This window comes from Budorcas taxicolor, chromosome 1 (assembly GCF_023091745.1).
Source record: "Budorcas taxicolor isolate Tak-1 chromosome 1, Takin1.1, whole genome shotgun sequence".
In the NCBI taxonomy this organism is placed as follows: Eukaryota; Metazoa; Chordata; class Mammalia; order Artiodactyla; family Bovidae; genus Budorcas; species Budorcas taxicolor.
Genome location: NC_068910.1, coordinates 55,174,842 through 55,202,231, shown reverse-complemented (window position 1 = coordinate 55,202,231; position 27,390 = coordinate 55,174,842). Strand labels below are relative to the sequence as shown.

The following is a 27,390-nucleotide window of genomic DNA, read 5'->3' as shown; positions in this document are numbered from 1 at the left end:
AAGGAATATGCACCGGACAGTGGGAAGCAGGGTGTGTGCTGGAGACTATACAAATCAGATCATCGGTGCTTTATAACTTGTATCGTCATCTGGGGCAGAGACTCTGCTTCACAACCTTTACCTGGTGAAACTCTGGGTCTTGGCCAGTCTCCCCACACTTGCTGGCTGCTTCCAGGAAAGCAGAAACTGGATGGGGGTCTGGAAGCTGAGGTGGGGTGGGAGAGTGGGGTACCAACTTTTGGTATCTGGGCATCCCCTTGAAACAAAAGTACACTGGAAATGAAAGCATGGCTCCTCTCCCTTTACAGCTAGCCATCCAGGGGTGGATGAAACCTAGCAGTCCCGTTCTCACGGTTTCTCACAGGCTTTTACATTTTTACCTTCTCACTGATGTCCGTAGCCTTCAGAACCACCTCTTCCATTATTAGTCTACAAGCATCTTCCACAAATCTCTCCCCTGCTTTTGCATCTGTTGTGGGGCCCGTTCAGTATGACTCCATCCACGAGCACCATGTTCTTCCTGCTCGGAACCATCTCTTGCGGACCGATATCTCCTGGAAGCACACAAACAAACCATGTTTTAGAGAGAATCTTATTCCAGCACAAAGCAAAGCATGGAGGAAATGGCTTGCGATCCCACCTTCAAAGGGCATCCCTTCATTTGATACATCTGAGGCACTGAAGCTAACAGCTTCTTAATGGCGCCCAATGATACGACAGAGTTAAAGAAAGAAAGCTCCATTTTCCATTCCTGCAGCACCTTTTGTTTAGCATCAGGGAGCAAGCAGGAGTTCAAGCAATGTAAATTCAACCCATTTTATTCGCTCGTACAAACATCTTTCAGATATGTGCAAAAATGATCTTTGTGAACACAGGCCCATGTCTGTTTCATGAGCACAAACTCCCTTGTAATTTAAGGAAATGGCTGTCTGAGGAGGCCTTCTAAATAGCTGTGAAAAGAAGAGACGCGAAAAGCAAAGGAGAAAAGGAAAGATAGAAGCATCTGAATGCAGATTTCCAAAGAATAGCAAGAAGAGATAAGAAAGCCTTCTTCAGCGATCAATGCAAAGAAATAGAGGAAAACAACAGAATGGAAAGGACTAGAGATCTCTTTAAGAAAATTAGAGATACCAAGGGAACATTTCATGCAAAGATGGGCTCGATAAAGGACAGAAATGGTATGGACCTAACAGAAGCAGAAGATATTAAGAAGAGGTGGCAAGAATACACAGAAGAACTGTACAAAAAAAGAACTTCACGACCAAGATAATCACGATGGTGTGATCACTCACCTAGAGCCAATCATCCTGGAATGTGAAGTCAAGTGGGCCTTAGAAAGCATCACTATGAACAAAGCTAGTGGAGGTGATGGAATTCCAGTGGAGCTGTTTCAAATCCTGAAAGATGATGCTGTGAAGGTACTGTACTCAATATGCCAGCAATTTTGGAAAACTCAGTAGTGGCCACAGGACTGGAAAATGTGTTTTCGTTCCAATTCCAAAGAAAGGCAATGCCAAAGAATGCTCAAACTACCACACAATTGCACTCATCTCACATGCTAGTAAAGTAATGCTCAAAATTCTCCAAGCCAGGCTTCAGCAATACGTGAACCGTGAACTCCTTGATACTCAAGCTGGTTTTAGAAAAGGCAGAGGAACCAGAGATCAAATTGTCAACATCTGCTGGATCATGGAAAAAGCAAGAGAGTTCCAGAAAAACATCTATTTCTGCTTTATTGACTATGCCAAAGCCTTTGACTGTGTGGATCACAATAAACTGTGGAAAATTCTGAAAGAGATGGGAATACCAGACCACCTAACCTGCCTCTTGAGGAATCTGTATGCAGGTCAGGAAGCAACAGTTAGAACTGGACATGGAATAACAGACTGGTTCCAAATAGGAAAAGGAGTACGTCAAGCCTGTATATTGTCACCCTGCTTATTTAACTTATATGCAGAGTACATCAAGAGAAATGCTGGGCTGGAAGAAGCACAAGCTAGAATCAAGATTGCCAGGAGAAATATCAATAACCTCACATATGCAAATGATACCACCCTTCTGGCAGAAAGTGAAGAGGAGCTAAAAAGCCTCTTGATGAAAGTGAAAGAGAAGAGTGAAAAAGTTGGTTTAAAGTTCAACGTTGAGAAAACGAAGATCATTGCATCTGGTCCCATCACTTCATGGGAAATAGATGGGGAAACAGTGGAAACAGTGTCAGACTTTATTTGGGAGGGGGCTCCAAAATCACTGCAGATGGTGATTGCAGCCGTGAAATCAAAAGACGCTTACTCCTTAGAAGGAAAGTTATGACCAACTTAGACAGTGTATTGAAAAGCAGAGACATTACTTTGCCAACAAAGGTCTGTCTATTCAAGGCTATGGTTTTTCCAGTGGTCATGTATGGATGTGAGAGTTGGACTGTGAAGGAGGCTGAGTGCTGAAGAATTGATGCTTTTGAACCGTGGTGTTGGAGAAGACTCTTGAGAGTCCCTTGGACTGCAAGGAGATCCAACCAGTCCATCCTAAAGGAGATCAGTCCTGGGGTGTTCATTGGAAGGAATGATGCTGAAGCTGAAACTCCAATACTTTGGCCACCTCACGGGAAGAGTTGACTCATTGGAAAACAGCCTGGTGCTGGGAGGGATTGGGGGCAGGAGGAGGAGGGGACGACAGAGGATGAGATGGCTGGATGGCATCACCGACTCGACGGACATGAGTTTGAGTGAGCTCTAGGAGTTGGTGATGGACGGGGAAGCCTGGCGTGCTGTGGTTCATGGGGTTGCAAAGAGTTGGACACGACTGAGCGACAGAACTGAACTGATATGTTTCCTTTCATAAGGCACTCCCAGAGAAGAAGAAATGTCAATGTGTCTCTTCTTTTGATTTTACATTTTAAGCCTGTGATTAAATGCCCCCTTGCTGTGTCTCTGAAAGCACCCTGTTAAATATACTTGGCCACTTCGTACTGTGAGGAGGAGGAAAGCTGAGCAGCAGGAAGGCTCCTGTAAGCCGTATCTCACACTTTGAAACTTCTCAAACTTGCAATTTAGGCAGGAGGGTGGAACAGAACACTTTCAGGACTGGACAGCTGTGGGTCCATGACTAAAGGTTAAAAGTCAACGTGGCAATCTATATCTGAGACTGAAGGTTACTGCCTACCCAAAATAGCTCTCCTCCAAATTAATTCTGGCAGCTTATCCAGATATTCAACCAATATTCTGCCTCAAGCTCTGATTTGATCGCATGCTCTCTTTCTAGTCAGTATCTCTTTCCTCCTTATTATATTCAATAACTTGCAAAAAGTTACACAAACAATTTTTAAATAATTTTCAGCACCTCGCCAAGCATAGCACCTCCTTTAAACACACTGATGGGTTGTGTGTATTTCAGATATTTTTATACCTACCGAGGGTCCTAACAGCATTTACATTTATTATGCCCTTTAATTCTACGGCTGGCAAACTCTCATGGTGTCCACAGGCAGATAAAAATGTAGGGGGAAGACTCTCCAATTCGAGAATGATAGAATCTGTAGCAAACGACTGATCTTTTATCCTCAGACTGAGGGGTAACCATTCAAAGCTCTCATAATGAATCTCAGCTTCATCCTTAGCTTTAATTTGTCTTCCACTTGGAAAGATGTATCTAACATGGTTTAGGGCCAAATGGTGAAGCCCTGGAATTGAGCTGTTGGATGGAAGTGCTTACCACTCAAGGCACTTTCCTCCCTCCCAAATTTTATGTCCTAAAAATAAATTGGAAAAGAGGGCAATTTTTCAGGGAACCCTGGTTTTGTCAGTAGGCAGTGCTTTTATTAAGCGCACAAAAAAGGTCTGATTTTTTTCTAACCTCATTAGTGGGATCTCACATTTCTATTATCCAGGGAATAGCAGCCACTCTGTAGGCCTCTAAGAGTCTCTTTCTCTCCCTCTCTGTTTCTCTCACACATACACACAATATCAAACACTCACTTGCAACCAAAATAGCAGAGAAACTGAAATTAAAATTGTCTCTTGCTCCACAGCCATCAATTTTATAAATCTATAATTTCTCTATAGATTTTGAACAATTCTATAGGAGAAAATCCTACTCAAAAGCTATAAAGGTTTGGGCATAGATTATGCATCTTTTCTTGATGTTTTAATTCTACAACAAGATGTGATCATGCACCTCTCCTCCCCTACCCCACCATATTGTCACTTTGGCCCAGACTGGAAAAGACCCTCTGGAGCCTGAATCATTGGCCAAGCTGTGCTCTTCTGGACAGGCACATCGGGACTCTATCTGCTAGAGCTGACAGCAGTAAATACTCAAGCCTTCCATGAGAAGAATGTTCCAGGAAGAACATACGCAGAATCTGTCTGCTCTTCCGTGCCCCCTCCCTTACCACCATCAAATGCCTGGGTTCACTTTCCAATGAACCCTGCAGCTGCCACCCTGCCCCAGGTACTGTGAAAACAATTCTCAGCAAGGCAGCTCCCATGTTTCTTCAAAAAGCTAAGTCAGATCACATCATGACTCCTGTTCAAACCATTCAATGACCCTTTATCAAATTAAAAGTCAAAGTCCTGAAAATGACTAGGCTTTAAATGAGCTCCTTCCCCCATTATCTCTTGGGCATCACACCACTTCTCTAGTTCCTGCCCTCCAAACAGCACATCCCCCTCACTGTGGCCTCTTCACTTTTCCTCGACTCTCTCCTTAAACACCAGTCTCTCAGTGAGGTGTCCCCAGTGACCTCATTTCACACCGCACCCACTCCTCTATCCCACATTTTTCTCTGCTTTATTTGACTCCAGAGTGGTAACCACCATGTGACATGATATATATAATATTTATTTATTTACTTGTTTAAATACTGTCTTTGCAAGAGAGATTATGCTCTACGGGAATGATCCAGTTCCTGTCAGCTGATGTCTGTTTCAGGGCACCCGAAAGTGCCTGTCAGATTGGAAGAGTTCCATAAACATTTTTTGGTTACTAGATACAAGAAGCCCGGGACCCTGGCTCCTTCAACCAGGCAGCGACCATGTCCCCTCCTCTGAGATGCCACTGCAGGTTGCGAGCCCTAACCAAGCAGGAAACACCTTTGGTAGGAAAAGGGCAGACACAGAACTCAATTCATGGACTAGAAAGGACCAGAAGGGGCTGAAAGAAGGACCCGGGGAACTGGGTCGATGAGGCAAAACTGAGTTTGCAGTCTGGGTCATCAAGGGAAACCGCGGGTGAGAGGCTCCCCCTCCTCGCCGTGCGTTCTTCTCACCAAGGCCGCTTTCTTTCTCTTCGCCCTCCTTCTTTGCTTTCTAGGCTTTTGGTGTCTGAAGGTCAGTCCATCACAAATCTCACTCCAGGAACCACACCGGCAAACGTGGAAACCAGTCAATCCCAAGACATTCTGGCTTCTTTATTTCCACCGATTCCTCAACTCCACACTTTCCAAACTCCTATCTATACAATTTAGCTCAACTGCTGTATTGTTTGCAAAGATGGACCATTCTTCCTTGCCAAACAAATCATAAAGTGAAAGTGTTAGTCACTCCGTCGTGTCTGACTCTTTACGACCCCATGGACTGTAGCCAACCAGGCTCCTCTGTCCACAGAGTTCTCCTGGCAAGAATACTGGAGTGGGCAGCCATTCCCTTCTCCAGGGGATCTTCCCAACCCAGGGGTCAAACTTGGGTCTCCTGCATTGATGGCAGATTCTGTACCACCTGAGCCACCAGGGAAGCCCAAATGATACATTCAGCTTCAAATACTATTTCAGAGTTTCACAGGATTAAGTGAATCAATGCAGATGAAGACCTAAACAAACCCTGGCCAACAGTGGGCTCTCAGTAAACATTAGAAATACTAGCAAACTCAGGAAGTGTTAGGTAACAGCAGTAGGCAATTAAAACTATTTATTAAATACATAAATAAACAGGAGTAATTACATGTGACAGTAAGCTATGACAGGGAAAGGGAGATCTCAATGATCAGACGCCAGGGCTCAGTTCAGTTCAGTTCAGTCGCTCAGTCGTGTCCGACTCTTTGAGAGCCTATGAATCGCAGCACGCCAGGCCTCCCTGTCCATCACCAACTCCCAGAGTCCACCCAAACTCATGTCCATCAAGTCCATGATGCCATCCAGCCATCTCATCCTCTGTCATCCACTTCTCCTCCGGCCCCCAATCCCTCCCAGCGTCAGAGTCTTTTCCAGCGAGTCAACTTTTCACATCAGGTGGCCAAAGTATTGGAGTTTCAGCTTTAGCGTCATTCCTTCCAAAGAACACCCAGGACTGATCTCCTTTAGAACAGACTGGTTGGATCTCCTTGCAGTCCAAGGGATGCCAGGGTAGTGAACTCTAAAGCAGCTGGTGAGTTATCTCCTGGAACAGTCGGAGGAAGGAGGCTTAGTAGGAGGAGTTTGCCCCGTGAAGAGAGCTGAACTTCTGGCCAGGTCAAGCAGCTCTGTCCGCCCCTAGTGGGCAGCTGTCCAAACTTCCTGCCTTGTCACTGTCCGCTTTGCAGGAAAGTGGCTATTTGTGTCGACATTTTATTTCCTGAACCAGAGTAGAAACAATGACAGAGGGGATCTGTGTCTCAGTCTTCTGGACGTTCCAGGAAACAGCTCAGTTGTTGGTGTTCACGAGCACTCAACAGCTCCGTGAGCTGTTGGCTGGCTGCATCGCTATCTTAGAGGTCATCTTATTTAACCCTTTCACACACACCCCCAACCCCCTCCCCAGCCCCATGGCTGAGACAACAGGAGAGCTGAGTTTGAGTCTCTCAGATTCTCTGACCCTGGAATGACACATTCTCTCTGTGCCTCACTTTCCCTCATCAATAAAATAGGGGGCAATCCAGGAAAAGTTCCGGGCCGGCTGCTCTCTCGCCTGCTGCTACGGCTGCTAAGTCGCTTCGGTCATGTCTGATTCTGTGCAACCCCATAGACGGCAGCCCACCAGGCTCCCCCGTCCCTGGGGTTCTCTAGGCAGGAACACTGGAGTGGGTTGCCATTTCCTTCTCCAATGCATGAAAGTGAAAAGTGAAAGTGAAGGCGCTCAGTCGTGTCCGACTCTTAGCAACCCCATGGACTGCAGCCCACCAGGCTCCTCCGTCCATGGGAGTTTCCAGGCAAGAGTACTGGAGTGGGGTGCCATTGCCTTCACTTATACGAACACTTCTACTAACACGCAGGTGGGTTTACGGCCCACAGTTTTTGTTGACCTCTCAGATGCTTCCAGAATCTAACATCTTTGGCTGCCTGGCTTCTCTCTTATTGTTTAATGATTATGTATCCATTTCAACAAACATGGATTACTCACCTCCCGTGTGCCACACAGCAGGCTGGAGGCTAAAGACAGGAACTTGATCATCTCCTTGCATATCTCAAAGTCTCTTTGGGAGTTAGGTGCTGAAAATTTACAACAGTCCAAGACATGTGGGGCAGACTCTGCTCTCAAAACTTTACAGAGTTGAAAAACTTAATTGTCACAAAATTTCCAGCTGCTTATTCAGTTCTATAGTTGAGGAAGTGGAGACACAGAGAGTTTAACTGGCTTGTCCAGGGGCGCAGAGCTGGTTAAGCAGTGAAACTGGGGTGAATAATACACTGAAGCTTTATGAAGGAGCAACAAGGTACCGTGCTATGGACATCTACAGTTTGTAAGGCAGTGTTACGGAATCAATAATGACAGCAAGACGAATTAGACCCCGTTTCTGTCCTCTGTTAACTGAGAGTCTCAGAGTTTGAATAATGCAACAGGAGATAATGAGTGTCCCGTGTCCTGAGAAGGACACCAGTAACAAGTTGAATGCAAACAATCTAGACATTTAGGGCTCTGGCTTAGGGTTACAGGAGAAGCTGAGGGGTCAGAGAAGACTTCTGAATTCGAAGATTGTCTTCTCTCTAAAAATCTGCAGGAATTAATAGTAATAATAATAATTCTAAAACCTCTTCATTTCTTAAAGTAACAGCTCCACAACAAACAGCTGGGGGGGGCCACGAAGCTTCCCCTGCGGTGACTCTGAATCTGCGCTTGTGGCATTTCTCCAGGCTTCTGCAGGAGAGGAGAAGACAAAGCAAGTCTGATTTCTCTCCCGTGGGGTACTAATCCGAGCCTGTGAAGACCTTGTGCTAGCTTCAGCAGCACATACACCAAACATGTGAAGACTTTCATCGATTCGCATCTAAATCTCTTATTTTGCCCATTAAAACTGCTCCGGCTTCTTCTATGGATCTGATAATCCATGGTTGCTCATCTGAATGAGTTTATCTCTAATAAAAAGAGGCATAACCCAGGTGTGGTCTCACCAGCTCCAAATACAGTGACTTGGCATTGCCCATTCTCTGGTCAGTGTAATCCCATTAGCAAGGCTTCCATTAGCATCTGAGTCGATGCCCAGGCTTAAGCTTTGAAACCAGGGAGATGCTGGCCCCAGTTCTAACTGTGCCGCTATGATGTTGCCCATGCTTAACATCCACATGACCCAGCCTTCTTATCTGGCCAGTGGAGAAAACACTGGGTCGTGGCAAGGGTGGAAGACAGCCTTGCAAGCCGCAGACCCGAGTGGCAGGAAGAGAGAACAGGACCCAGTGAGGAAGGACCATTACTGAGGCGGAGTTCATGGACTCTCCCGGTACCAACATTACACGCTGGTTCCGGTAAAGGTCAGATCTTTGCCAGAAAATCAACCCGAAAGAACCAAGCTCGCCATTTGAGAGTCTTTAATTGTTAAGAGAAAATTAGCTCTAGGAAAATAAATGCGTGCTCCCAAGGAACAGAAAGAGGAACAATGAGTCAAAAGTGAATCCAGGCATCTGGTGGGGAGGCTAAGGAACACTTCAGAAAAGCTGTGCCAGAGACACTGGGGCCCTAGTGAGAGCTGAGGGTCAGGACCTGGAGAGCCTAGTGGGCCAGTCCAAGACAGGCAAGAGAAGAAAACTGGGGAAAGAGGGTAACACTAATTAATAAATTAATAAGGGTCTCCTGGGTACCGAGCACCCAGCCTGGTGCCTGGGAATACAGAAAGTAAAAAATGCAGTCTCTGCTCTCAAGTTGTTAAAGTCTTGAAAGACAATATCCAGGGGGACAGGGAGAAAAAAACAGAGCTGAAAAGAAGTTGAAGAGACAGTGCTCTGTATCAGAGTCTTCTAAATCCATTGTTTCTTCTAAGCTTGAAAAAAATGGACACCTAATTCAGTCGATGTACCTGGCACTGTCAGATTTAACCACTGTTTGCATCCTTTTAGAGTATCATATCCATTTTAAGCCATTTGTGCTGTCTTAGATACAGCATGCCAATGAGAGGGTAGCTGTGGGCAGCCTACAAGGAAGACGACTCTAGGAAATAATAAATATTAAGAAATAACAATAATACAAGGCAGCATCCACAGAAGCTCCAAAGTACGGATAGTAGCAACAAGTTCAGGGACTAAGTGTCTGAATCTAGCTCTGTAACTGGTTTAATCAGAGACCTGGCTTAGACACCAAATGATGTCCACAGCACAGCCCTAAAATGTGAAGTCACAGGCGCAAGTGGTGAACTCCGCTCACAGCTTCAGTCCGCTAGAGACAGGCTTTGCTTGTGGCTTAGTCGCAAAGACTGTCTGACTCTTTTGCAGCCCAATGGACTGTAGCCTGCCAGGCTCCTCTGTCCATGGGATTTTCCAGGCAAGAATACTGAGTAGGTTGCCATTTTCTTCCCTAGGCAATCTTCCTGACCCAGGGATCTAATTCACGTCTCCTGCATGGGCAGGCAGATTCTTTACCACTGAGCCACCTGGGAGGCCCTGGAGATGGCAGCCAAAGGCAAAAAAAAAAAAAAAAAAAAAGAGAGAGACAATGCAAATCACTCCTTTGGTCTTATTTTGGGGGTTAAACTCACTGTAGCTGAAATTCACAGAGTTAATACTTCTTTCATTTATACTTCCCCAAATATTTATTGAATACTAGGTATGTGCAAGACCCTGGGGCAGGCACTGTGCGAGACTCAGAGATGAGTCAGACATAGAGACAGTAACCACAGGGTCCAACAAGGAAGCGCAGACACATTTGTGAATAGCTAGGATCCCATCCACAAAGTGTAAAGTATAAAGTATGATGCTTGAGGTCAGATAAAGCACACTGAAATTCCAGAGAAGGGCTTCTGACTGTGAGAAGCAGAAAGTCCTTTTAGGTTAGATGGTATTTAGAATGGTCCTTCATTCAAGCATTCAGCAAATATTTATTGAGGGCCTGTTATGTTCAGAACAATGTGTGAGGCACTGGAAGCTGAGCAATGCAGAGGAAGACACAAATTTACTTGGGGTGGATGGGAGAGAGACTTAATACAAAAAAACAAAGAAACAATTTAAATAATTGCAGACCCTAACAAATACTTTAAAGGAAGTTACCTGAATGGCTTGCTAGAACGAAGACAAGGAGGAATTTCAGATCTGATCAGGGGAAAGTATTTCCTATGAAGAAACATTTGAATTAAGATGCAAATGAGGAGAAAGTTCCAGATGTAAACAGACATGAAGAGAGAGTAGTTTAGAAAGAAGCAACAGATGTAAATGATCTATAAATTGTTCTCTCAAAGGACGAGAAAGAGATGGGTGGGGCCAAGGGGTGAGGACGAGGGAAGGGAGAATAGAGCGAGCTTGGGGAAGAGGTTCGGGAGCAGACCAGGCAAGGCGTTTCATTCCAAAGGCAGCGGCCAACCCGAGGGAAGAGCCGCGCAGTCTGGTTTGCATCTCCGTCGGACGTCTCTGGCCCCCTGTACAGGTGGCCTGTCTAAGGTCAGACGTGGGAATAAGGAGGCTGCCTAGGAGGCTACTGTGGAAGTCCACGCAGTAGAGGCACCAGCCTCTTGATCTGGGAGGAGACGCAGAAAGAAGATGCAGTGAAGCGCTGCACTCCAGGAGGCTTTGGCAGTAAAGCCGAGAGGGCTGGCTGATGAAGTGGATTCAGGGGGTCACGACAACAGAAGAATCTTCGAAGACTCCTGAGTTGGGGACCTGAGCCACCAGGGAAATGGTAGGGCCCTAGGCAGATGTGGGGAGCACCAGAAAAGGGCCAGCTGGGTCAAGTAGGAATGGAATATCAAGGCTTTAGACTGATTAGTCGAAGTTGGTTATGATGGGATAGAAACAAAGGTCATGGGAAAGACATTCAGGACCGAAAAGCAACCGGAACTAGGCAGAGAAAGGGCTGTGTGTGTCCAGGAAACCTCAAGAACTTCTCTTCATCCAAGGGGCAGGGTCTGTAAAATGGAGAAGTGACTGACTGCTGAGAGGTGGCGAGAATGTCTCTGAGGACTGAGGAATGTGGCTGTCATCTGATGGGCAATAGGAGCAGTTGAGAATTTCTGATGGAATAAGAAAAGTGCCTTAGAAAGATAAAGTGGGTACCAGTGATGGGTTCAGACGGCAAGTCAAGAGCTCAAGTTGGGGAAATATGATGGCAATAATCCAGGCCAGGGAGAGGGAGAACAGGATTTACATAACAGACAGGATGGGAAAGTGAAGAGCTAGTCGTTATGTCGTGTCCGACTCTTTGCGACCCCATGGACTATAGCCCGCCAGGCTCCTCTGTCCATGGAATTCTCCAGATGAGAACACTGGAGTGGGTAGCCATTCCCTTCTCCAGGGGATCTTTCCAACCCAGGGGTCGAATCCAGGTCTCCCATACTGTGGGCCGATTCTTTACCCTCTGAGCCAAGACAGAAGACAGGTTATACTTAATCTGATCTCTCCCCTATAATACCGTTACCGCAAACTTGAAGCCAGGAACCCCAGGTTTTTCTAAGAAGCCTTACAATTTTGCTTGGATAGTATAGCTTTTCTGCACTCCAGGAAGTCTGCGTTCTGAAGTGATCTTTGGATGGAAGGCGACAGAATAAGATACGTAAAAGTCATGTTGTGCATCCATACATCAGCTCCTCTCTTGCAAAGCATGCAGGAACGCAGAACGTTCCAGGGTGGCGACATGCTCCCTTCACCCCAAGTGTGATTTTGTGAGATCCTCTTGTGTTAGCACCTGGGCTGCCAGTTAGGTGATTCAGAGTCTATGGAAACACCAAGCCATGACCTTTAACGTAACAGCTAGGTCCATTAACACCATCCATTCTCCGAGACGGCAAGCTTCTTAGAAGGGAGTCTCTGACAGAGCCTCTCCGATATAGCTGTCACTGCCCTACCAATGGCTGATATGTGCACAGTTCACCATAAACTTTATTTATTTTTAATTTCAAAATGTTTACTTTTCACAGAGCACCAGGCCAGAAACTGGGTGACCTTCTGATATTTTCAGGAGAGTAGGATTTCCCGAGATGTCTACTCCTGTGACTTGAGTAAAGGTTACTTGACAAGATCTACATGCTGGTATGGGAAGTGTCATTTTGTCAGGCTGACAGGCAGCTCTCAAGACCACCTCACCCACCATTTCCCTCTCTACCTTATGAATTTCTCTGATGGATACAACTTCAGTTTGCAAGGACTTGGATGAAGCCAGGCTCGATGAGAACTCTAGATCGGCATGTGCATACGGTACATTTCAGCCCTGGCAGCAGAACTTGGCTACAGATGATGTGCTTCCGTCTGGCTCAACAGTAACGTGTTCCCCAGGAACCGCTCTCACTGTGTCTGCCCTCTCCTTCATTAGCCCTTCACTCAAGAGTCAATGCCAGTCATTCCTGCTGGCATTTCCCCTTGGCAATCTTCTTGGCTCTGTACCCTCTCTGACTCTTCACCTAACTTCTTGCCCTACAATATCTCTGAAACATTAGATTTGACTTGTAGCCTTATTATCAATGACCCTCCTATTTTTTGAGAGTTAAGGCTGAGTAGGGAGAATGTTCCTTTTGAGTTTGCTTGTTAGCTTGGGCAATTTTTGGCTTGGCCAGCATCCCAGCTGGAATCTCTCTCCCCCCAGTCTTGGCAGCACTGTTAGTTAGGTTTACCCCTTGCCTTGGCCCCTGTTTCTTCCAAGGTCTCATTATTTAGCTTTCTCACCAATTCTGTGAGTTCTCTCAAATCCTTCTAGTAAATTCCCCCTTCTAGTGAGCAAGAGTCATTCTGTGTTCGGCAGAACCAGAGAACCATAACTAATATTCAGAATAACTTGGCTTCGGTAGACATTTCTAATCAAGGAAAGTTAAAGCCAACTAGACGTAGTTTAGTAAGTATATTCTCCAGACCTTCAGAGCTTCTTATCTATTTTTAGTGTTCTCCAAAACTTAGAGGTCACCCAGCTACCATCAGAAAACAAATATGATGTTTCTTCTACTTTATGAAATGTTCCACTCCCGTACAAGTCAGGATGTTTGTGGCCAGTGGGTAGATCACTGTCTTAGCAAAAAGCAACTAGAAGAGCATGGCCAAAAATAAATGCCATGCCAGCCACCTGTGTGACTATCTTTTCTAGTAGCTTTTCCAGCAGTAGTATGCAGAAAGGGAACAAAAATACAATAGCAGTTAGAAAACAATAACAGTAGTTAACATTAAGTACTTGCAAGGGATCAGGTACTGAGCTAGGTATCATATACGTCACTTCATCTAATTCTCATAATCATTATCTTTATTAACTCAATTTTACAGACAGGATGGAAGCCAGAGAGACAAAGAGAACTGTAAGTGTCAGAGACAGAATTCAATGCCAGGTGACCTGAGTTCAGACCTCACATTCCTAAGGACTATATTCTATCATTTTCCCCAAGAAAAAAATAAATAAGGAGACATTATTTCTCATGTAACCACTTTAAACTATTTGGACACATATTTTGTACTCTGAGAGCAACAAGCAATTATTTTGGAACTGTGTATAAACTGCAGTGTGCCGCAATATAATATATAGTTTTAAAACCAATTTACTCAAGTGTTGACTGTGGGATGTTAAATGATTCCATTTAACCAGCAATTTAAATGAAAATTTAAATAAATGCTATAAATGGGTGCCTCATTTGCATGATCCGTTAATTAACTCTGACGTGATGTTCATCTGTGCCAGGGCTCTGCCTCCTTGTCTAGGCCTTCAGAAGGTCATCTTCTAGGTCAAAAGTGGGCAACCACTCTCAGCTCAGTATCTCAACATACACGCTAATTCACTTGTGGCCACCCTCAAGTGCAGAGATCTTCATTGACCAAAATCTCTTCATGAAGTTTATTACAATGGAACTGGAAAGGATATGCAGAGAAGCTTCCCGGAATGGCGACGGCCTCTCAAGAAGCATCTTTAAGAAATACACGGTCTAAACTGCCTTCTAGGAAGGGAGGGCTCTTATTTGCAGGGCGAATGCATTGCTGAATGGGGGATGCAAATGTGGGCTCAGAGATGAATCGCTCAGTAAGCAGAGAAGAGGGTAAACCATTCACTAGCATCTTCCTCCTCATCCTTTACGCTGCACAGAATCAGCCTCCCCTCCATATAATATTAGAGCAAAGATTGCAAAAAGCTGAAGCTACCTGGGAGGCAACAGTTGTATAAACTACAGTATCGATGGTGCCCCAGAAGCGGCAAAGGCAGCAGCTCTGGGGGTGCGCGCGTCTCGCTGCTGCTCCTGTGTTGATAGATGAAGCACTCAGAGGCACTGCATAAAAGACCGTAAAGGCGTTGGCATGGGCTAGTCCACAGCTGAGACCCAATGAGGCGTGAGTTTAGAGCCATCGAGAGGATGTGCCAAGCTGAGTTTGGGGCCAATTTAGTGTAGGATCATGGGATCTTAGAGCTTGAAAAGCACTTACAGATAATTTAGGAAATGTCCTCATTTTGGATTTGAGAGAACTGTGATTCAGTGGCATGCAGACTGACATTAATTATGACTCTATTGGATGTCCTAACAGCTGTCTGCACTACACCTCTCATAGGCATTCAGAACCTATTTCATATACAATAGCTACCGTTCATTTAGCCCTTCTGTGTGCCAGATTTTGATATGTCCTTTACAAAATGTAGCACATTCATCCTACACAACAGCATCCTATACAAACAACTAAAAGCCACTCTGGCTAAGTTAAGCACAAAATAGTTTACTGGCTGGGTGTGTAAGTTATCTATGGTTGTGTAACAAATGACCCAAAAACTTTGTGGATTAGGACAAGGGTGGAGACTTCCCTGGTGGTCCGCTGGTTAAGAATCCACCTTGCAACACAGGGGACGCAGGTTCAATCCCTGGGCAGGGAACTAAGGTCCTACAAGCGATGGGGCAACTAAACCCTCAGGCCGTAACTAGAGAGCCAGTGCGGCACCACGGAGCATCCCACATGACGAAACAGGGGCCCCGCATGCCCAGCTAAGAGCCAACACCGCCAAGGCAATAAACTTTAAACACAAGGTTGAATTATTTCCCACGATCCCGGGGCTTAGCTGGGCGCTTTTCCAGTCTTCCCTGGGTAACCCACATGCCTGCAGTGGCCTGTGTGGTGGCCTAGAGCCTGGCTCAGAGCTCCGAAGACTGAGAGAGCTGGGCCTCGCTCTCCTTGTGCCCTGTCGTGTCCCAGCGATGTGACAGGTCTTCAGAAGGGGAGGCAAGTTCAGGCGGCGAAGGCAAAAGCTGCCAAGCTTCTTGAGATTTCAGGGTGGATGTCACACAACCTTCTGTTTTCACTTTTACCATACTCTGTTGGTCAAAGCAAGTCACAAGGAAAATCATGCTCAAAGGTGTAGGAGAAAAGCTCACGCCTGATGACAGAGGGCAACATCACATTGCAAGTGGAGGTGTTCTAGGAAGGGAGGGATCTGAACCCAGCAGAGGCTACCCTCTGGCCGCAAGTTACTCCTATTCCTCCCTTCCACAAAATATGCTCTTTCCATCCCAGGACCAAACTAAATCATCTCGTAGAAACAGTCTTCAGTCTGGGATCTCAGGGTTTGTATCAAGTGTACAGGACAGACAAGGCAGCTCTTGGTCCAGGGACACATAAACTAAAACAGAAGTTACCAGACATTACACCCAACACACGATAGTGAGAAGGACGGGATAAGACCGCAAACACACCCCGGAAAGGAGGCAAGGCCCAGGGCCAGGCGCTGGCCCCTAGCAGCTCTGAAACCCAGCAAGCTGCATAGAGTGCATGTTGAATGGGGTCTGGCTCTGCCCCTGGGGTGGTCTCCTAACACAGCCTTCTCTGCGGCTCTCGGCTCTGCACTCGGGCGGAAGTGAACACGCAGTGCAGCCTCTCTGACGTCTGTGAAGGGTAGTTGCGGACTTGCCAGCACACTGTGGCTTGGTCTCACTCTCGTCTCCTCCCCACTAGAGGCTTGGCTCTGGATCTCCTGAGATGGCAGTCGCACAGATCAACAGCTCTATTGCTTCAGCTTCATTCACAGCAGTCACACCTTGGCAGCTTTGCATGCCTGCACTCACGGGTCCCACCACCTCTAACCTATCCATTCTCGACGGTGCTTTGGGAAGCTGGTTAGTGACTCTTCTCCGACTCCTAACTCCTCCTGTGGAATTTTCCTTTCATAGCTCCTCCCACATTGGCGTGAGGCTTAATTTCAATAATGAAGCCTTTGTTCCACAGTGTATCTTACAGAGAGCATGTTATTGTATTTAATGTCCATCACAGCTGTGTGAGTTATAGACATGCCCATTTTACAGACAAAGACATTGAGGCCCAGAGAAGTTAGGACATGGCTTCACAGCTAGAAGATGTCAGACTCAGGTTTGACCTCAGCTCTCTTTAATTCCTATTCCGCATCTCCTGGGAGGAAAGGCTGGGGGACAGCGGAGTGCTGCTAAAATTGTTGGTGTGCTGTGTTAGTTGCTCAGGTGTGTCTGACTCTGTGACGCCACAGACTGTAGCCCACCAGGCTCCTCTGTCCGTGGGATTCTCCAGGCCAGAATACTAGAGTGGGTAGCCTTTCCCTTCTCCAGGGGATCTTCCCAACCCAGGAATCAAACCCAGGTCTCCTGCATTGCAGGTGATTCTTTACCAGCTGAGCTATCAAGGAAGCCCCTCTGAGTCCCCAGGGAAACTTTAAATTATCTAAGGGAAAAAAAGGTCCTGCTTCAAAGCACGTGCCTGTTTCTACAGTATGAAGACTTCCATCAAGCTAATTTCAAGGGACCAATAGTTTACAAATTGGCTTACAATATTTTTTGAATATTTAACACCATCATGAGCTGGTATGAGGTGACTTCTACCCACGATGGGATAGGAATCTAGGAAAACAAAAGGTCCTCAATCAGAAAACATAATCACAGTTAACAACAGTCTGGTAATGTGGTTCTTCAGGTGCGTCTCTTCCAAGGAAAACCTACAAGCTTTCTAAGTGCCAGCACTTTCATCCTTTGCCTGTGACCTTTCTATACTGTCTGTCTGCTCACATCCCAAAGCTCTGAAAAATTAATACCCATACCAGCATCCCTCAACCAACAACTGATAGAAATGGACAGGCAGACATCCAGTTCTCCTGTCCTTCATACGGGATAACTTTGGGCTGCATATTCTTCACCAATGCTCTAGTTACCCAGCAGAAGTGAACTGTAGTTACCTGCAGCGATAACTCGCTTTATAACGGTTCTCTGTTGATCTCCCTGGGACCACCTTCCAAAGATTCTATTTACACACCAATCCTTGACTCACGGACTGCTTCTGGAAAATCCAAATCAAAACAAATGACTGCTGTTTTTTGAATGCCTGTGGACCAAACACTGTAACAGGTATTCATACTACATGTCTCGGCATGGATCTTCCTAACATCTTATAAGGCAAGTATCATACCCAATTCTACAAATATGGAAATGAGAACCCAAGAGGTTAATTAAATTTATGGAGGTCATGCAGCTGGCATAGTAAATAGCAGAGCTGATATTTAAACTATGATTGATTGCAGTGTCTCTTCTCTTTTCACTAAACCATGCAGCTACTCTCGCCAGGGAGGGTGGACTAACACAGGTCAAACAATAAAAGAACAATTAACTGCTAAGCTGACATACTGTATTGAACACTTCTGGGCAAAACTGTCATCATATGTATGTTCCACAATTACTTTCTAAAGTTTGCTTTTGTTGTGCCATCAACTTGAAAAATAAGACCATGGATGAATATTAGGAAATTCAATATTTCATAGATTTTCTTTCTCCTCTATCACTGCCTCATACAAATTAGGTACTGAAATAAAACTGAGTCGATGGCACAGCAGAACATATCACGAGGAAAATGCATATGAGGAAAATACATTCCTTGCGTGTATTTTTTTGGCCCGTATAGGATCTGAAAGAACAGATATGTCATAAAATATCAGCTAAGGCTCTATTGATTGTGTAAGCTGATACAAAGTATTAGAAGGTCAAGCAACACAGAATCCAGAGTGCTGAATGGGGGAACAGACTTATCAGCTAAGGCACTTAAACAAAGGGAGGATTTAGCCATGTATTTAAGAGGCAAAAATTGGAGTGTGAAAATTTAAGATTTCTCAATGCTACAGCTCAATCACCGAAATAGATTTTAATATTTAACAACAGCTGACATCAAGTAATTTAGATGGTCGCGCTGCAATATAGAAGCTCCTGGATGCTGAAATTCTTCATGCTGCACCAAGACATGGCAGATGCTGGTGGAAAGAAACACAGATCTAACTGATTTAATCAGTATCTTGCAGGGTGGATTTCTTACGCACAGAGAGAACACTCTGGAATTTGGGATGGGGCAGGGGTTCCAGACCCAACACTAGCCCTGGCTAGTTTCTGTGGCTGCAAAATAGGACTTTAACTTCTCTGGTTAAGCGACTGGTGGTGTTTAGTCGCTCAGTCCAACTCTTTGCCACCCCACGGACTGTAGCCCACCAGCCTCCTCTGTCCATGGAATTTCCTGGCAAGAACACTGGAGTGGGTTGCCATCGCCTTCTCCAGGGGGTCATCCTGACCCAGGGCTCGAACCTGTGTCTCCTGCGTTGGCAGGTGGAGTCTTTACCACCGAGCCCCCAGGGGAGCCCCGTGGTTAAATGATACCTTCAGTTAAATGGTGGGCCACAAGATGCCTTGCCACTCTGACGGTCGATAGAAGAGAGAAGTCGCTCAGTCGTGTCCAACTCTTTGCGATCTCACAGACTGTACCCTACCAGGCTCCTCCGTCCATGGGACCAGGCAAGAGTACTGGAGTGGGTTGCCATTTCCTTCTCCAGGGGATCTTCCCAACACAGGGATTGAACCTAGGTCTCCTGCACTGCAGGCAGACGCTTTACCGTCTGAGACACCAGGCAACAGTTAATAAATAAAGTGAAGTCACTCAGTCATGTCCAACTCTTTGCGACCCCAAGGACTATAGCCTACCAGGTTCCACCACCCATGGGATTTTCCAGGCAAGAGTGCTGGAGTGGGTTGCCATTTCCTTCTCCAGGAGATCTTCCCGACCCAGGGATTGAACCCGGGTCTCCCACATGGTAGGCATTGCAGGCAGACGCTTTACCGTCTGAGCCGCCAGGGACGATCAATAACAGTTATTAGTAACAGTTGATAATAGTCAATAACTCTATAGCTAAAGCCCTTTCTAAAATTAAATTCTTATTCACATAATGAATGTAAATCACATTCCAGCATTTCTAAAAGCAGTCCTCATCCATGATCTGCAGAACTGTGAATTCCTGTAATGTTTCAGGACGTCCATGGTTGTGGTTCAGGAAAGGAGCTGATGGAGAGTCTGTTTTGTCTCAGAAGTGTCTCTATACTGTTTTGCTTTGAGTTCACAGGCACGAGTGTACCATGGAACACTTCAGCTTCAAATTACAACATGACTGAAAGACATCTGACTGCCATTGCTTTTCCATCTTTAAAAAGTGGAAAACTTAACTTCTAAGCCTCTTGCCATGGGATTCTTCATCAGCAGACCCGAGGCTCAGCTTCACACACTTTTATCTTTGGCAACTGTACTCCCTCCAAACAGCGCTGATGTCAAGGGCAGTGGCTGAAGCAGCCGATCTCGTTTCAAGGGTGTCTGCGGCACAGTGACATTTACGACACTCAGGTATACTGAGAAAAACTCAGTACTGACATACTTTGGAGATATTGCTGGTTCACTTCTAGATCACCACAATAAAGTAAATATCCAAGCAAGTTATGTGAATTATTTGGTTTACCAGTGTGTACAAAAATCACGTTTACCCTATACTCTAGGCTATTAAGTATTCAACAGCATTATCTCTAAAAAAAAAATACATATACCTTAACTAAAAAATACTTTATTGCTAAAAAAAATGCTAACCAACATCTGAGCCTTCAGTGAGTCATAATCATTTTACTGGCCTTGACGCTGATGGCTGCTGACTGATCAGGGTGGTGATTGCTGAAGGCTGGGGTGACTGTGGCAATTTCTTAAAATAAGACAACAATGAAGCTTGCTACATTCATTGACTCTTCCTTTCACTAACAATTTCTCAGCAGCATGCAATGCTATTTGATAGCATTTGACCCTCAGGAGAACTTCTTTCAAAACTGGAGACAAGCCTCTCAAACCCCCAACTAAATTTACTCTAAATCCTTTGTCATTTATACAAGCTTCACAGCATCTTCACCAACTGTAGACTCCATCTCAAGATATCACTTTCTTTGCTCATCCATAAAAAACAACTTCTTATCTGTCCAAGTTTATCATTGCTGTTCACTCACTCAGTCATGTCCAGCTCTTTGCAAGCCTGTGGACTTCAGGGGCTTCCCTGTCCTTCATCATCTCCCAGAGCTTGCTCAAACTCATGTCCATTGAGTCGGTGATGCCATTCAACCATCTCATTCTCTGTTGTCCCCTTCTCTTCCTGCCTTCAATCTTACCCAGCATCAAGGTCTGTTCTAATGAGTCAGTTCGTCACATCAGGTGGCCAAAGTATTGGGGCTTCAGCTTCAGCATCAGTCCTTCCAATGAATATTCAGGATTGATTTCCTTTATGACTGGCTGGGTTGATCTCCTTGCAGTCCAAATTTTATCATGTGAATGCAAAAATTAAGCTTCATCTTCAGGTCCCACTTCTAATTCTAGTTCTCTTGGTACTTCCAGGACATCTGCAGTTACTTCCTCCGCTGAAGGCTTGAACCCCTCAAAGTCATCCATGAGAGTTGGAATCCGCTTCTTTCAAAGTCCTGTTGATATTTTGCCCTCTTTCTATGAAACACGAATATTCTTCATGGCATCTGAAGTGGCGAATCCTTTCCAGAGGGTTTTTTTTTAAATTGACTTTCCCCAGATTTATCAGAGGAGTCATTATCTATGCCAGCTATAGCCTTACTAAATGTATTTCTTAAATAATAAAACTTGAAGGTTAAAATGACCCATGGGCTACAGGATAGATGTTATATTATTTACCGAGCATTAAAATAGTATTAACCTCTTTGTATTAATATATCTCCATCAGTACTCTTGAGTGTCCAGGTGCCTTGTCAACAAGCAGTAAATATTTGGAAAGGAATCTTTTTTATTTTTTCCTGAGCAGCAGATCAACAGTAAGTTTAAACTATTCAGTAAACCATGTTGGCAACAGATGTGGTCTCATGCAGGCTTTGTTGTTCCGTTTACAGAGCACGGGCGGGGTAGATTTAGCATAAGTCTTAAGGACCTTAGGACTTTCAAAATGGAAAATAAGCATTGATTTCAACTGAAACTCACCGAGTTAGTTGCATTAGCCCGTAGCAAAAGAAATCAGCCTGTCCTTTGAAGGCTTGAAGCCAGGCATTGACTTCTCTCTAGTCATGAAAGTTCTTCTAATAGAAGGCTGTTTCATCTACATTGAAAATCTATTGTTTAGCATAGCCACTTATTAGTTATCTTATGGAGACCTTCTGGATAAGTTACAGCAGCTTCTATACCAGCGCCCGCAGCTTCACCTTGCACTTTGATGATAAGGAGATGGCTTCTTCCCTTCAATCTCATGAACCAACCTCTGCTGGCTTCAGACTTTTCTTCTGCAGCCTCCTCACCTTTTCCAGCCTTGTGAGAATTGAGGAGAATTAGAGCCTGGCTCTGGATTAGGTATTGGTTTAAAGGAATTTTGTGTCTGGCCAGATTTTCTTTCCATACTATTCAAATCTTCTCCATATCAGCACAAAGGCTGTTTCTTTCTTGCTCACTGAATAGCATTTTTAATTTCCTTCAAGAACATTGTCTTTGCATTCACAACGCGGCTGTTTGGTGTAAGAGGCCTAGCTTTTGACCTATTATGATGCGTGTTTTCCTCACTAAGCTTGATCATTTTTAGCTTTTGATTTAAAGTGAAAGACTTGGGACTCTTCCTCTCACTTGAACACTTAGAGGCCATTGTAGGGTTATTAAGAGTCTAATGTCAACACTGCTGTCTCAGGGAATAGGAAGGTCTGAGGAGAGGGAGAAAGATGGGGAATGGCTGGTTGATGGAGCTGTCAGAACTCCCACATTTATTGATTAAATTTCTGCCTTATATGGGCATGGTTCCTGGTGCCAAAAAACAATTACAATAGTAACGTCAAAGGCCATTAACCATAGGTCACCTTCAGTTCAGTTCAGTTCAGTCCAGTCACTCAGTCATGTCTGACTCTTTGCGACCCCATGAACTGCAGCATGCCACGCCTCCCTGTCTATCACCAACTTCTGGAGTTCACCCAAACTCATGTCCATCGAATGGTTGATGCCATCCAGCCATCTCGTCCTCTGTCATCTCCTTCTCTTCCTGCCTTCAGTCTCTCCCAGCATCAGGGTCTTTTCTAGTAAGTCAGTTCTTCGCATCTGGTGACCAAGGGATGGGAGTTTCAGCTTCAGCATCAGTCCTTCCAATGAATATTCAGGACTGATTTCCTTTAGGATGGACTGGTTGGATCTCCTTGCAGTCCAATGGACTCTTAAGACTTTTCTCCAACACCACAGTTCAAAAGCATCAATTCTTCTGCGCTCAGCTTTCTTCACAGTCCAACTCTCACATCCATACATGACGACTGGAAAAACCATAGCCTTGACTAGACGGACCTTTGTTGGCAAAGTAATATCTCTGCTTTTGAATATGCTATCTAATTTGGTCATAACTTTCCTTCTAAGGAGTAAGCGTCTTTTGATTTCATGGCTGCAATCACCATCTGCAGTGATTTTGGAGCCCCCAAAAATAAAGTCTGACACTGTTTCCACTGTTTCCCCATCTATTTCCCATGAAGTGATGGGACCAGATGCCATGATCTTCGTTTTCTGAATGTTGAGCTTTAAGCCAACTTTTTCACTCTCCTCTTTCTCTTTCATCAAGAGGCTCTTTAGTTCCTCTTCACTTTCTGCCAGAAGGGTGGTGTCATCTGCATATCTGAGGTTATTGATATTTCTCCCGGCAATCTTGATTCTAGCCTGTGCTTCTTCCAGCCAGCGTTTCTCATGATGTACTCTGCATAGAAGTTAAATAAGCAGGGTGACGATATATAGCCTTGACATACTCCTTTTCCTGTTTGGAACCAGTTTGTTGTTCCATGTCCAGTTCTAACTGTGGCTTCCTGACCTGCATATAGGTTTCTCAAGAGGCAGGTCAGGTGGTCTGGTATTCCCATCTCTTTCAGAATTTTCCTCAGTTTATTGTGATCCACACAGTCATAGGCTTTGGCATAGTCAATAAAGCAGAAATAGATGTTTTCCTGGAAATCTCTTGCTTTTTGCATGATCCAGCAGATGTTGACAGTTTGATCTCTGGTTCCTCTGCCTTTTCTAAAACCAGCCTGAACATCTGGAAGTTCACAGTTCACATATTGCTGAAGCCTGGCTTAGAGAATTTTGAGTATTACTTTACTAGCATGTGAGATGAGTGCAATTGTGCGATACTTTGAGCATTCTTTGGCATTGCCTTTCTTTGGGATTGGAATGAAAACTGACCTTTTCCAGTCCTGTGGCCACTGCTGAGTTTTCCCAATTTGCTGGCATATCGAGTGCAGCACTTTCACAGCATCATCTTTCAGGATTTGAAATAGCTCAACTGGAATTCCATCACCTCCACTAGTTTTGTTTGTAGTGATGCTTTCTAAGGCCCACTTGACTTCACATTCCAGGACGTCTGGCTCTAGATTAGTGATCACATCATCATGATTATCTGGGTCATGAAGATCTTTTTTGTACAGGTCTTCTGTGTATTCTTGCCACCTCTTCTTAATATCTTCTGCTTCTGTTAGGTCCAGACCATTTCTGTCCTTTATTGAGCCCATCTTTGCATGAAATGTTCCCTTGGTATCTCTAATTTTCTTGAAGAGATCTCTAGTCTTTCCCATTCTGTTCTTTTCCTCTATTTCTTTGCATTGATCTCTGAAGAAGGCTTTCTTCTCTCTCCTTGCTCTTCTTTGGAAATCTGCATTCAGATGCTTATATCTTTCCTTTTCTCCTTTGTTTTTCACTTCTCTTCTTTTCACAGCTGTTTGTAAGATCTCCCCAGACAGCCATTTTGCTTTTTTGCATTTCTTTCCCATGGGGATGGTCTTGATCCCTGTCTCCTGTACAATGTCATGAACCTCTGTCCATAGTTCATTAGGAATCCCTTAGAAGAAATCGAGTAGCCATCATGGTCAACAAAAAAGTCTGAAATGCAGTACTTGGATGCAATCTCAAAAATGACAGAATGATCTCTGTTCATTTCAATATTACAAGGCAAACCATTCAATATCACAGTACTCCAAGTCTATGCCCCAACCAGTAATGCTGAAGAAGCTGAAGTTGAATGGTTCTATGAAGACCTACAAGACCTTTTAGAACTAACACCCAAAAAAGATGTCCTTTTCATTATAGGGGACTGGAATGCAAAAGTAGGAAGTCAAGAAACACCTGGTATAACAGGCAAATTTGGCCTTGGAGTACGGAATAAGGCAGGGCAAAGGCTAACAGAACTTTGCCAAGAGAACGCACTGGTCATAGCAAACACCCTCTTCCAACAACACAAGAGAAGACTCTACACATGGACATCAGCAGATGGTCAACACTGAAATCAGATTGATTATATTCTTTGCAGCCAAAGATGGAGAAGCTCTATACAGTCAGCAAAAACACGACTGGGAGCTGACTGTGGCTCAGATCATGAACTCCTTATTGCCAAATTCAGACTTAAATTGAAGAAAGTAGGGAAAACCACTAGACCATTCAGGTATGACCTAAATCAAATCCCTTATGATTATACAGTGGATGTGAGGAATAGATTTAAGGGCCTAGATCTGATAGACAGAGTGCCTGATGAACTATGGATGGAGGTTCATTACATTGTACAGAAGGTCACCCTCCAACATATAATAACAATAACAGGAAAACTTGAAATATTGCGAGTTATGTGACACAGAGACATGATGTGAGCAAATGTTGTTGGAAAAATGTTGCCAACAGACTTGCTCAACACAAGGGTGCCCCAAATCTTCAGTTGTAAAAAACAGTATCTGGGAAGTGCAAACAAGCAAAGTATAATAAAACAAAGTCTGATTATATCTTTACTTTGGTCTCTAATTGATGTTATCGCCTCATGAATCTCCCCTGATGGAAAGAGGTGACAAAATTTCCATTACTTAATCCAATCTGGTCAAAATTTGGTCAGCGATGATAAACAGTCCATTTAGGCAATGCTCCAGTTTTACAATGTTCAATAAAAATGCTGATCGCTCAGATTCCCACTCCCCTGTCTACAAGCCATTTTGAAGGCTTCTACGTACATGGGGAGGAAGCATACGTTACTCAGCTTCAGAATGGAGGAACAGTAGTGGAGTCCTTGCATCCACGGGCGGCCCCTGGCTCTTCATCTCTGGCTGTCTCACTTGTCTGCGTCTTTACTCCTCTCCCACCTGGCAGTCATGGCTGAGGCATACTGTGGTCTCTCCTGGCTCATCTTGGTCAGATACGAGGGGTGTCTCCTCACTAAGGTGGACTCATCTTGGCTGTGGGCAATGATGTCAACCCCTCCAGACTTACACTGTTCTTCACCAGCTCCCTGATACAGTAGGCCTATCTGTCCCATGGTTTCTGCCGTCATCTTCATCAGAGAGAGATCCTTGCAAGAATCAAGGGCACTCCACCCACCTGCCTTCCTCTGAGGACTAGAGGGTGTTTCTGAGTCACTTCCATCCCCTGAAGCACTAAGTTCAGGCTCTGTCTCTCTCTGTCTTCAGAGAACCGTTGCTTCTTTGCTCTGAAGAAGCTGCAAGGTGGCCTCATCCAAGAGAACTCAGTAAAGATCGCTGTTGCTATCTTCAGTGCTTCCATTAAATTGGATTTCCCTTGTGACTGAGCTGGTAAAAAACCCATCTACAATGTGGGAGACCTGGGTTCAATCCCTGGCTTGGGAAGATTCCCTGGAGAAGAGAAAGGCTTCCTACTCCAGCATTCTGGCCTGGAGAATTCCATGGACTGTACAGTCCATGGGATCGCAAAGAATCAGACACAACTGAGTGACTCTCACTTTCACTTTCCATTAAAGAAAGTGAAAGAAAGAAAGTGAAGTTGCTCAGTCGTGTCTAACTCTTTGCGATCCCATGGACTGTAGTCTACCAGGCTTCTCTGTCCACGGGATTTTCCAGGCAAGAGTACTGGAGTGGGTTGCCATTTCCTTCTCCAGGAGATCTTCCCGACCCAGGTCTCCCACATTAGAGGCAGGTGCTTTAACCTCTGAGCCACGAAGGAAGCCCAACTTCTCACCAATACCCCCAGGGTTGGGATACAGTTGTCAAGAAGGAAGCCCTCTGTGTCTCCCCTTTGTCTGGCAAAGCAATAAAGCAATTCTTTTCTACTTCACCCAGAACTTGACGCTGAGATTCAATTTCAGTACTAGTGCACAGAAGCCACATTTTCAGCATCAGCTGGACAGCTGATGGGAGCAGTGTAAACAGAGCGAGTGAGGCATGCAGGAATTGCCCTAAGGGCTAGAAGTCAGTCACACTCCCAGTGCAGAACAGTGAGTAAAGCTATGATTTTCCCTTAAACTGAGACTTACATGCCAATTCTGTTTACATATGTTATCTATTGAGCAAAGTTATCCGTTTCTTCAAACTATAAGCATGAACTATAATTATTCATTCATATGTTTATACAAAAATAGTTTGCCAAATAGAGAAACACTCTATATGGAAGCTTCTTATCTAGCAACATCAACCATCCAGAAGTACCTAAGAATACTAGGAATGCAAAATAAATAATATAGAACAATGTCAGTGTGACAGGTATTTATAAACTTCACTCACAGTCCTCTTCACACCTCATTCAGAGGCAAACTACCTTGCATCCTGGACAATTTCAACATTTTGTAAGCTAAAAGAAGCAAGATGAGATAACTGCCAAAATTGTTAAAAGCAATGAATTGGAGTTAAGTGCAGCAAATGGTGATTTAAAATGCTACTAGAATTAGGAGAAAGAAACAAAGCTGACACTCATGGAAACTGCCTTGAGGAGGGAATCAGCAACAGGAGAGAAAAGAATTCAAGAGACGTGATCCGACATCATTCAACGGAGGGACAAAGAGACAGATGGACTCCTCT

The 27,390-nt window shown here is 44.7% G+C and overlaps 1 protein-coding gene across 1 annotated transcript in view; it reads right to left on the bottom strand.

The window, feature by feature from the left end:
* GADL1 (glutamate decarboxylase like 1) overlaps positions 1–27,390 on the bottom strand; it is a 190,970-nt gene that overhangs the window by 151,108 nt on the left and 12,472 nt on the right. Inside the window, 2 exon segments of the mRNA XM_052636588.1 lie at positions 381–482; positions 484–554. Coding sequence (XP_052492548.1) covers positions 381–482; positions 484–554 — 173 coding nt within the window.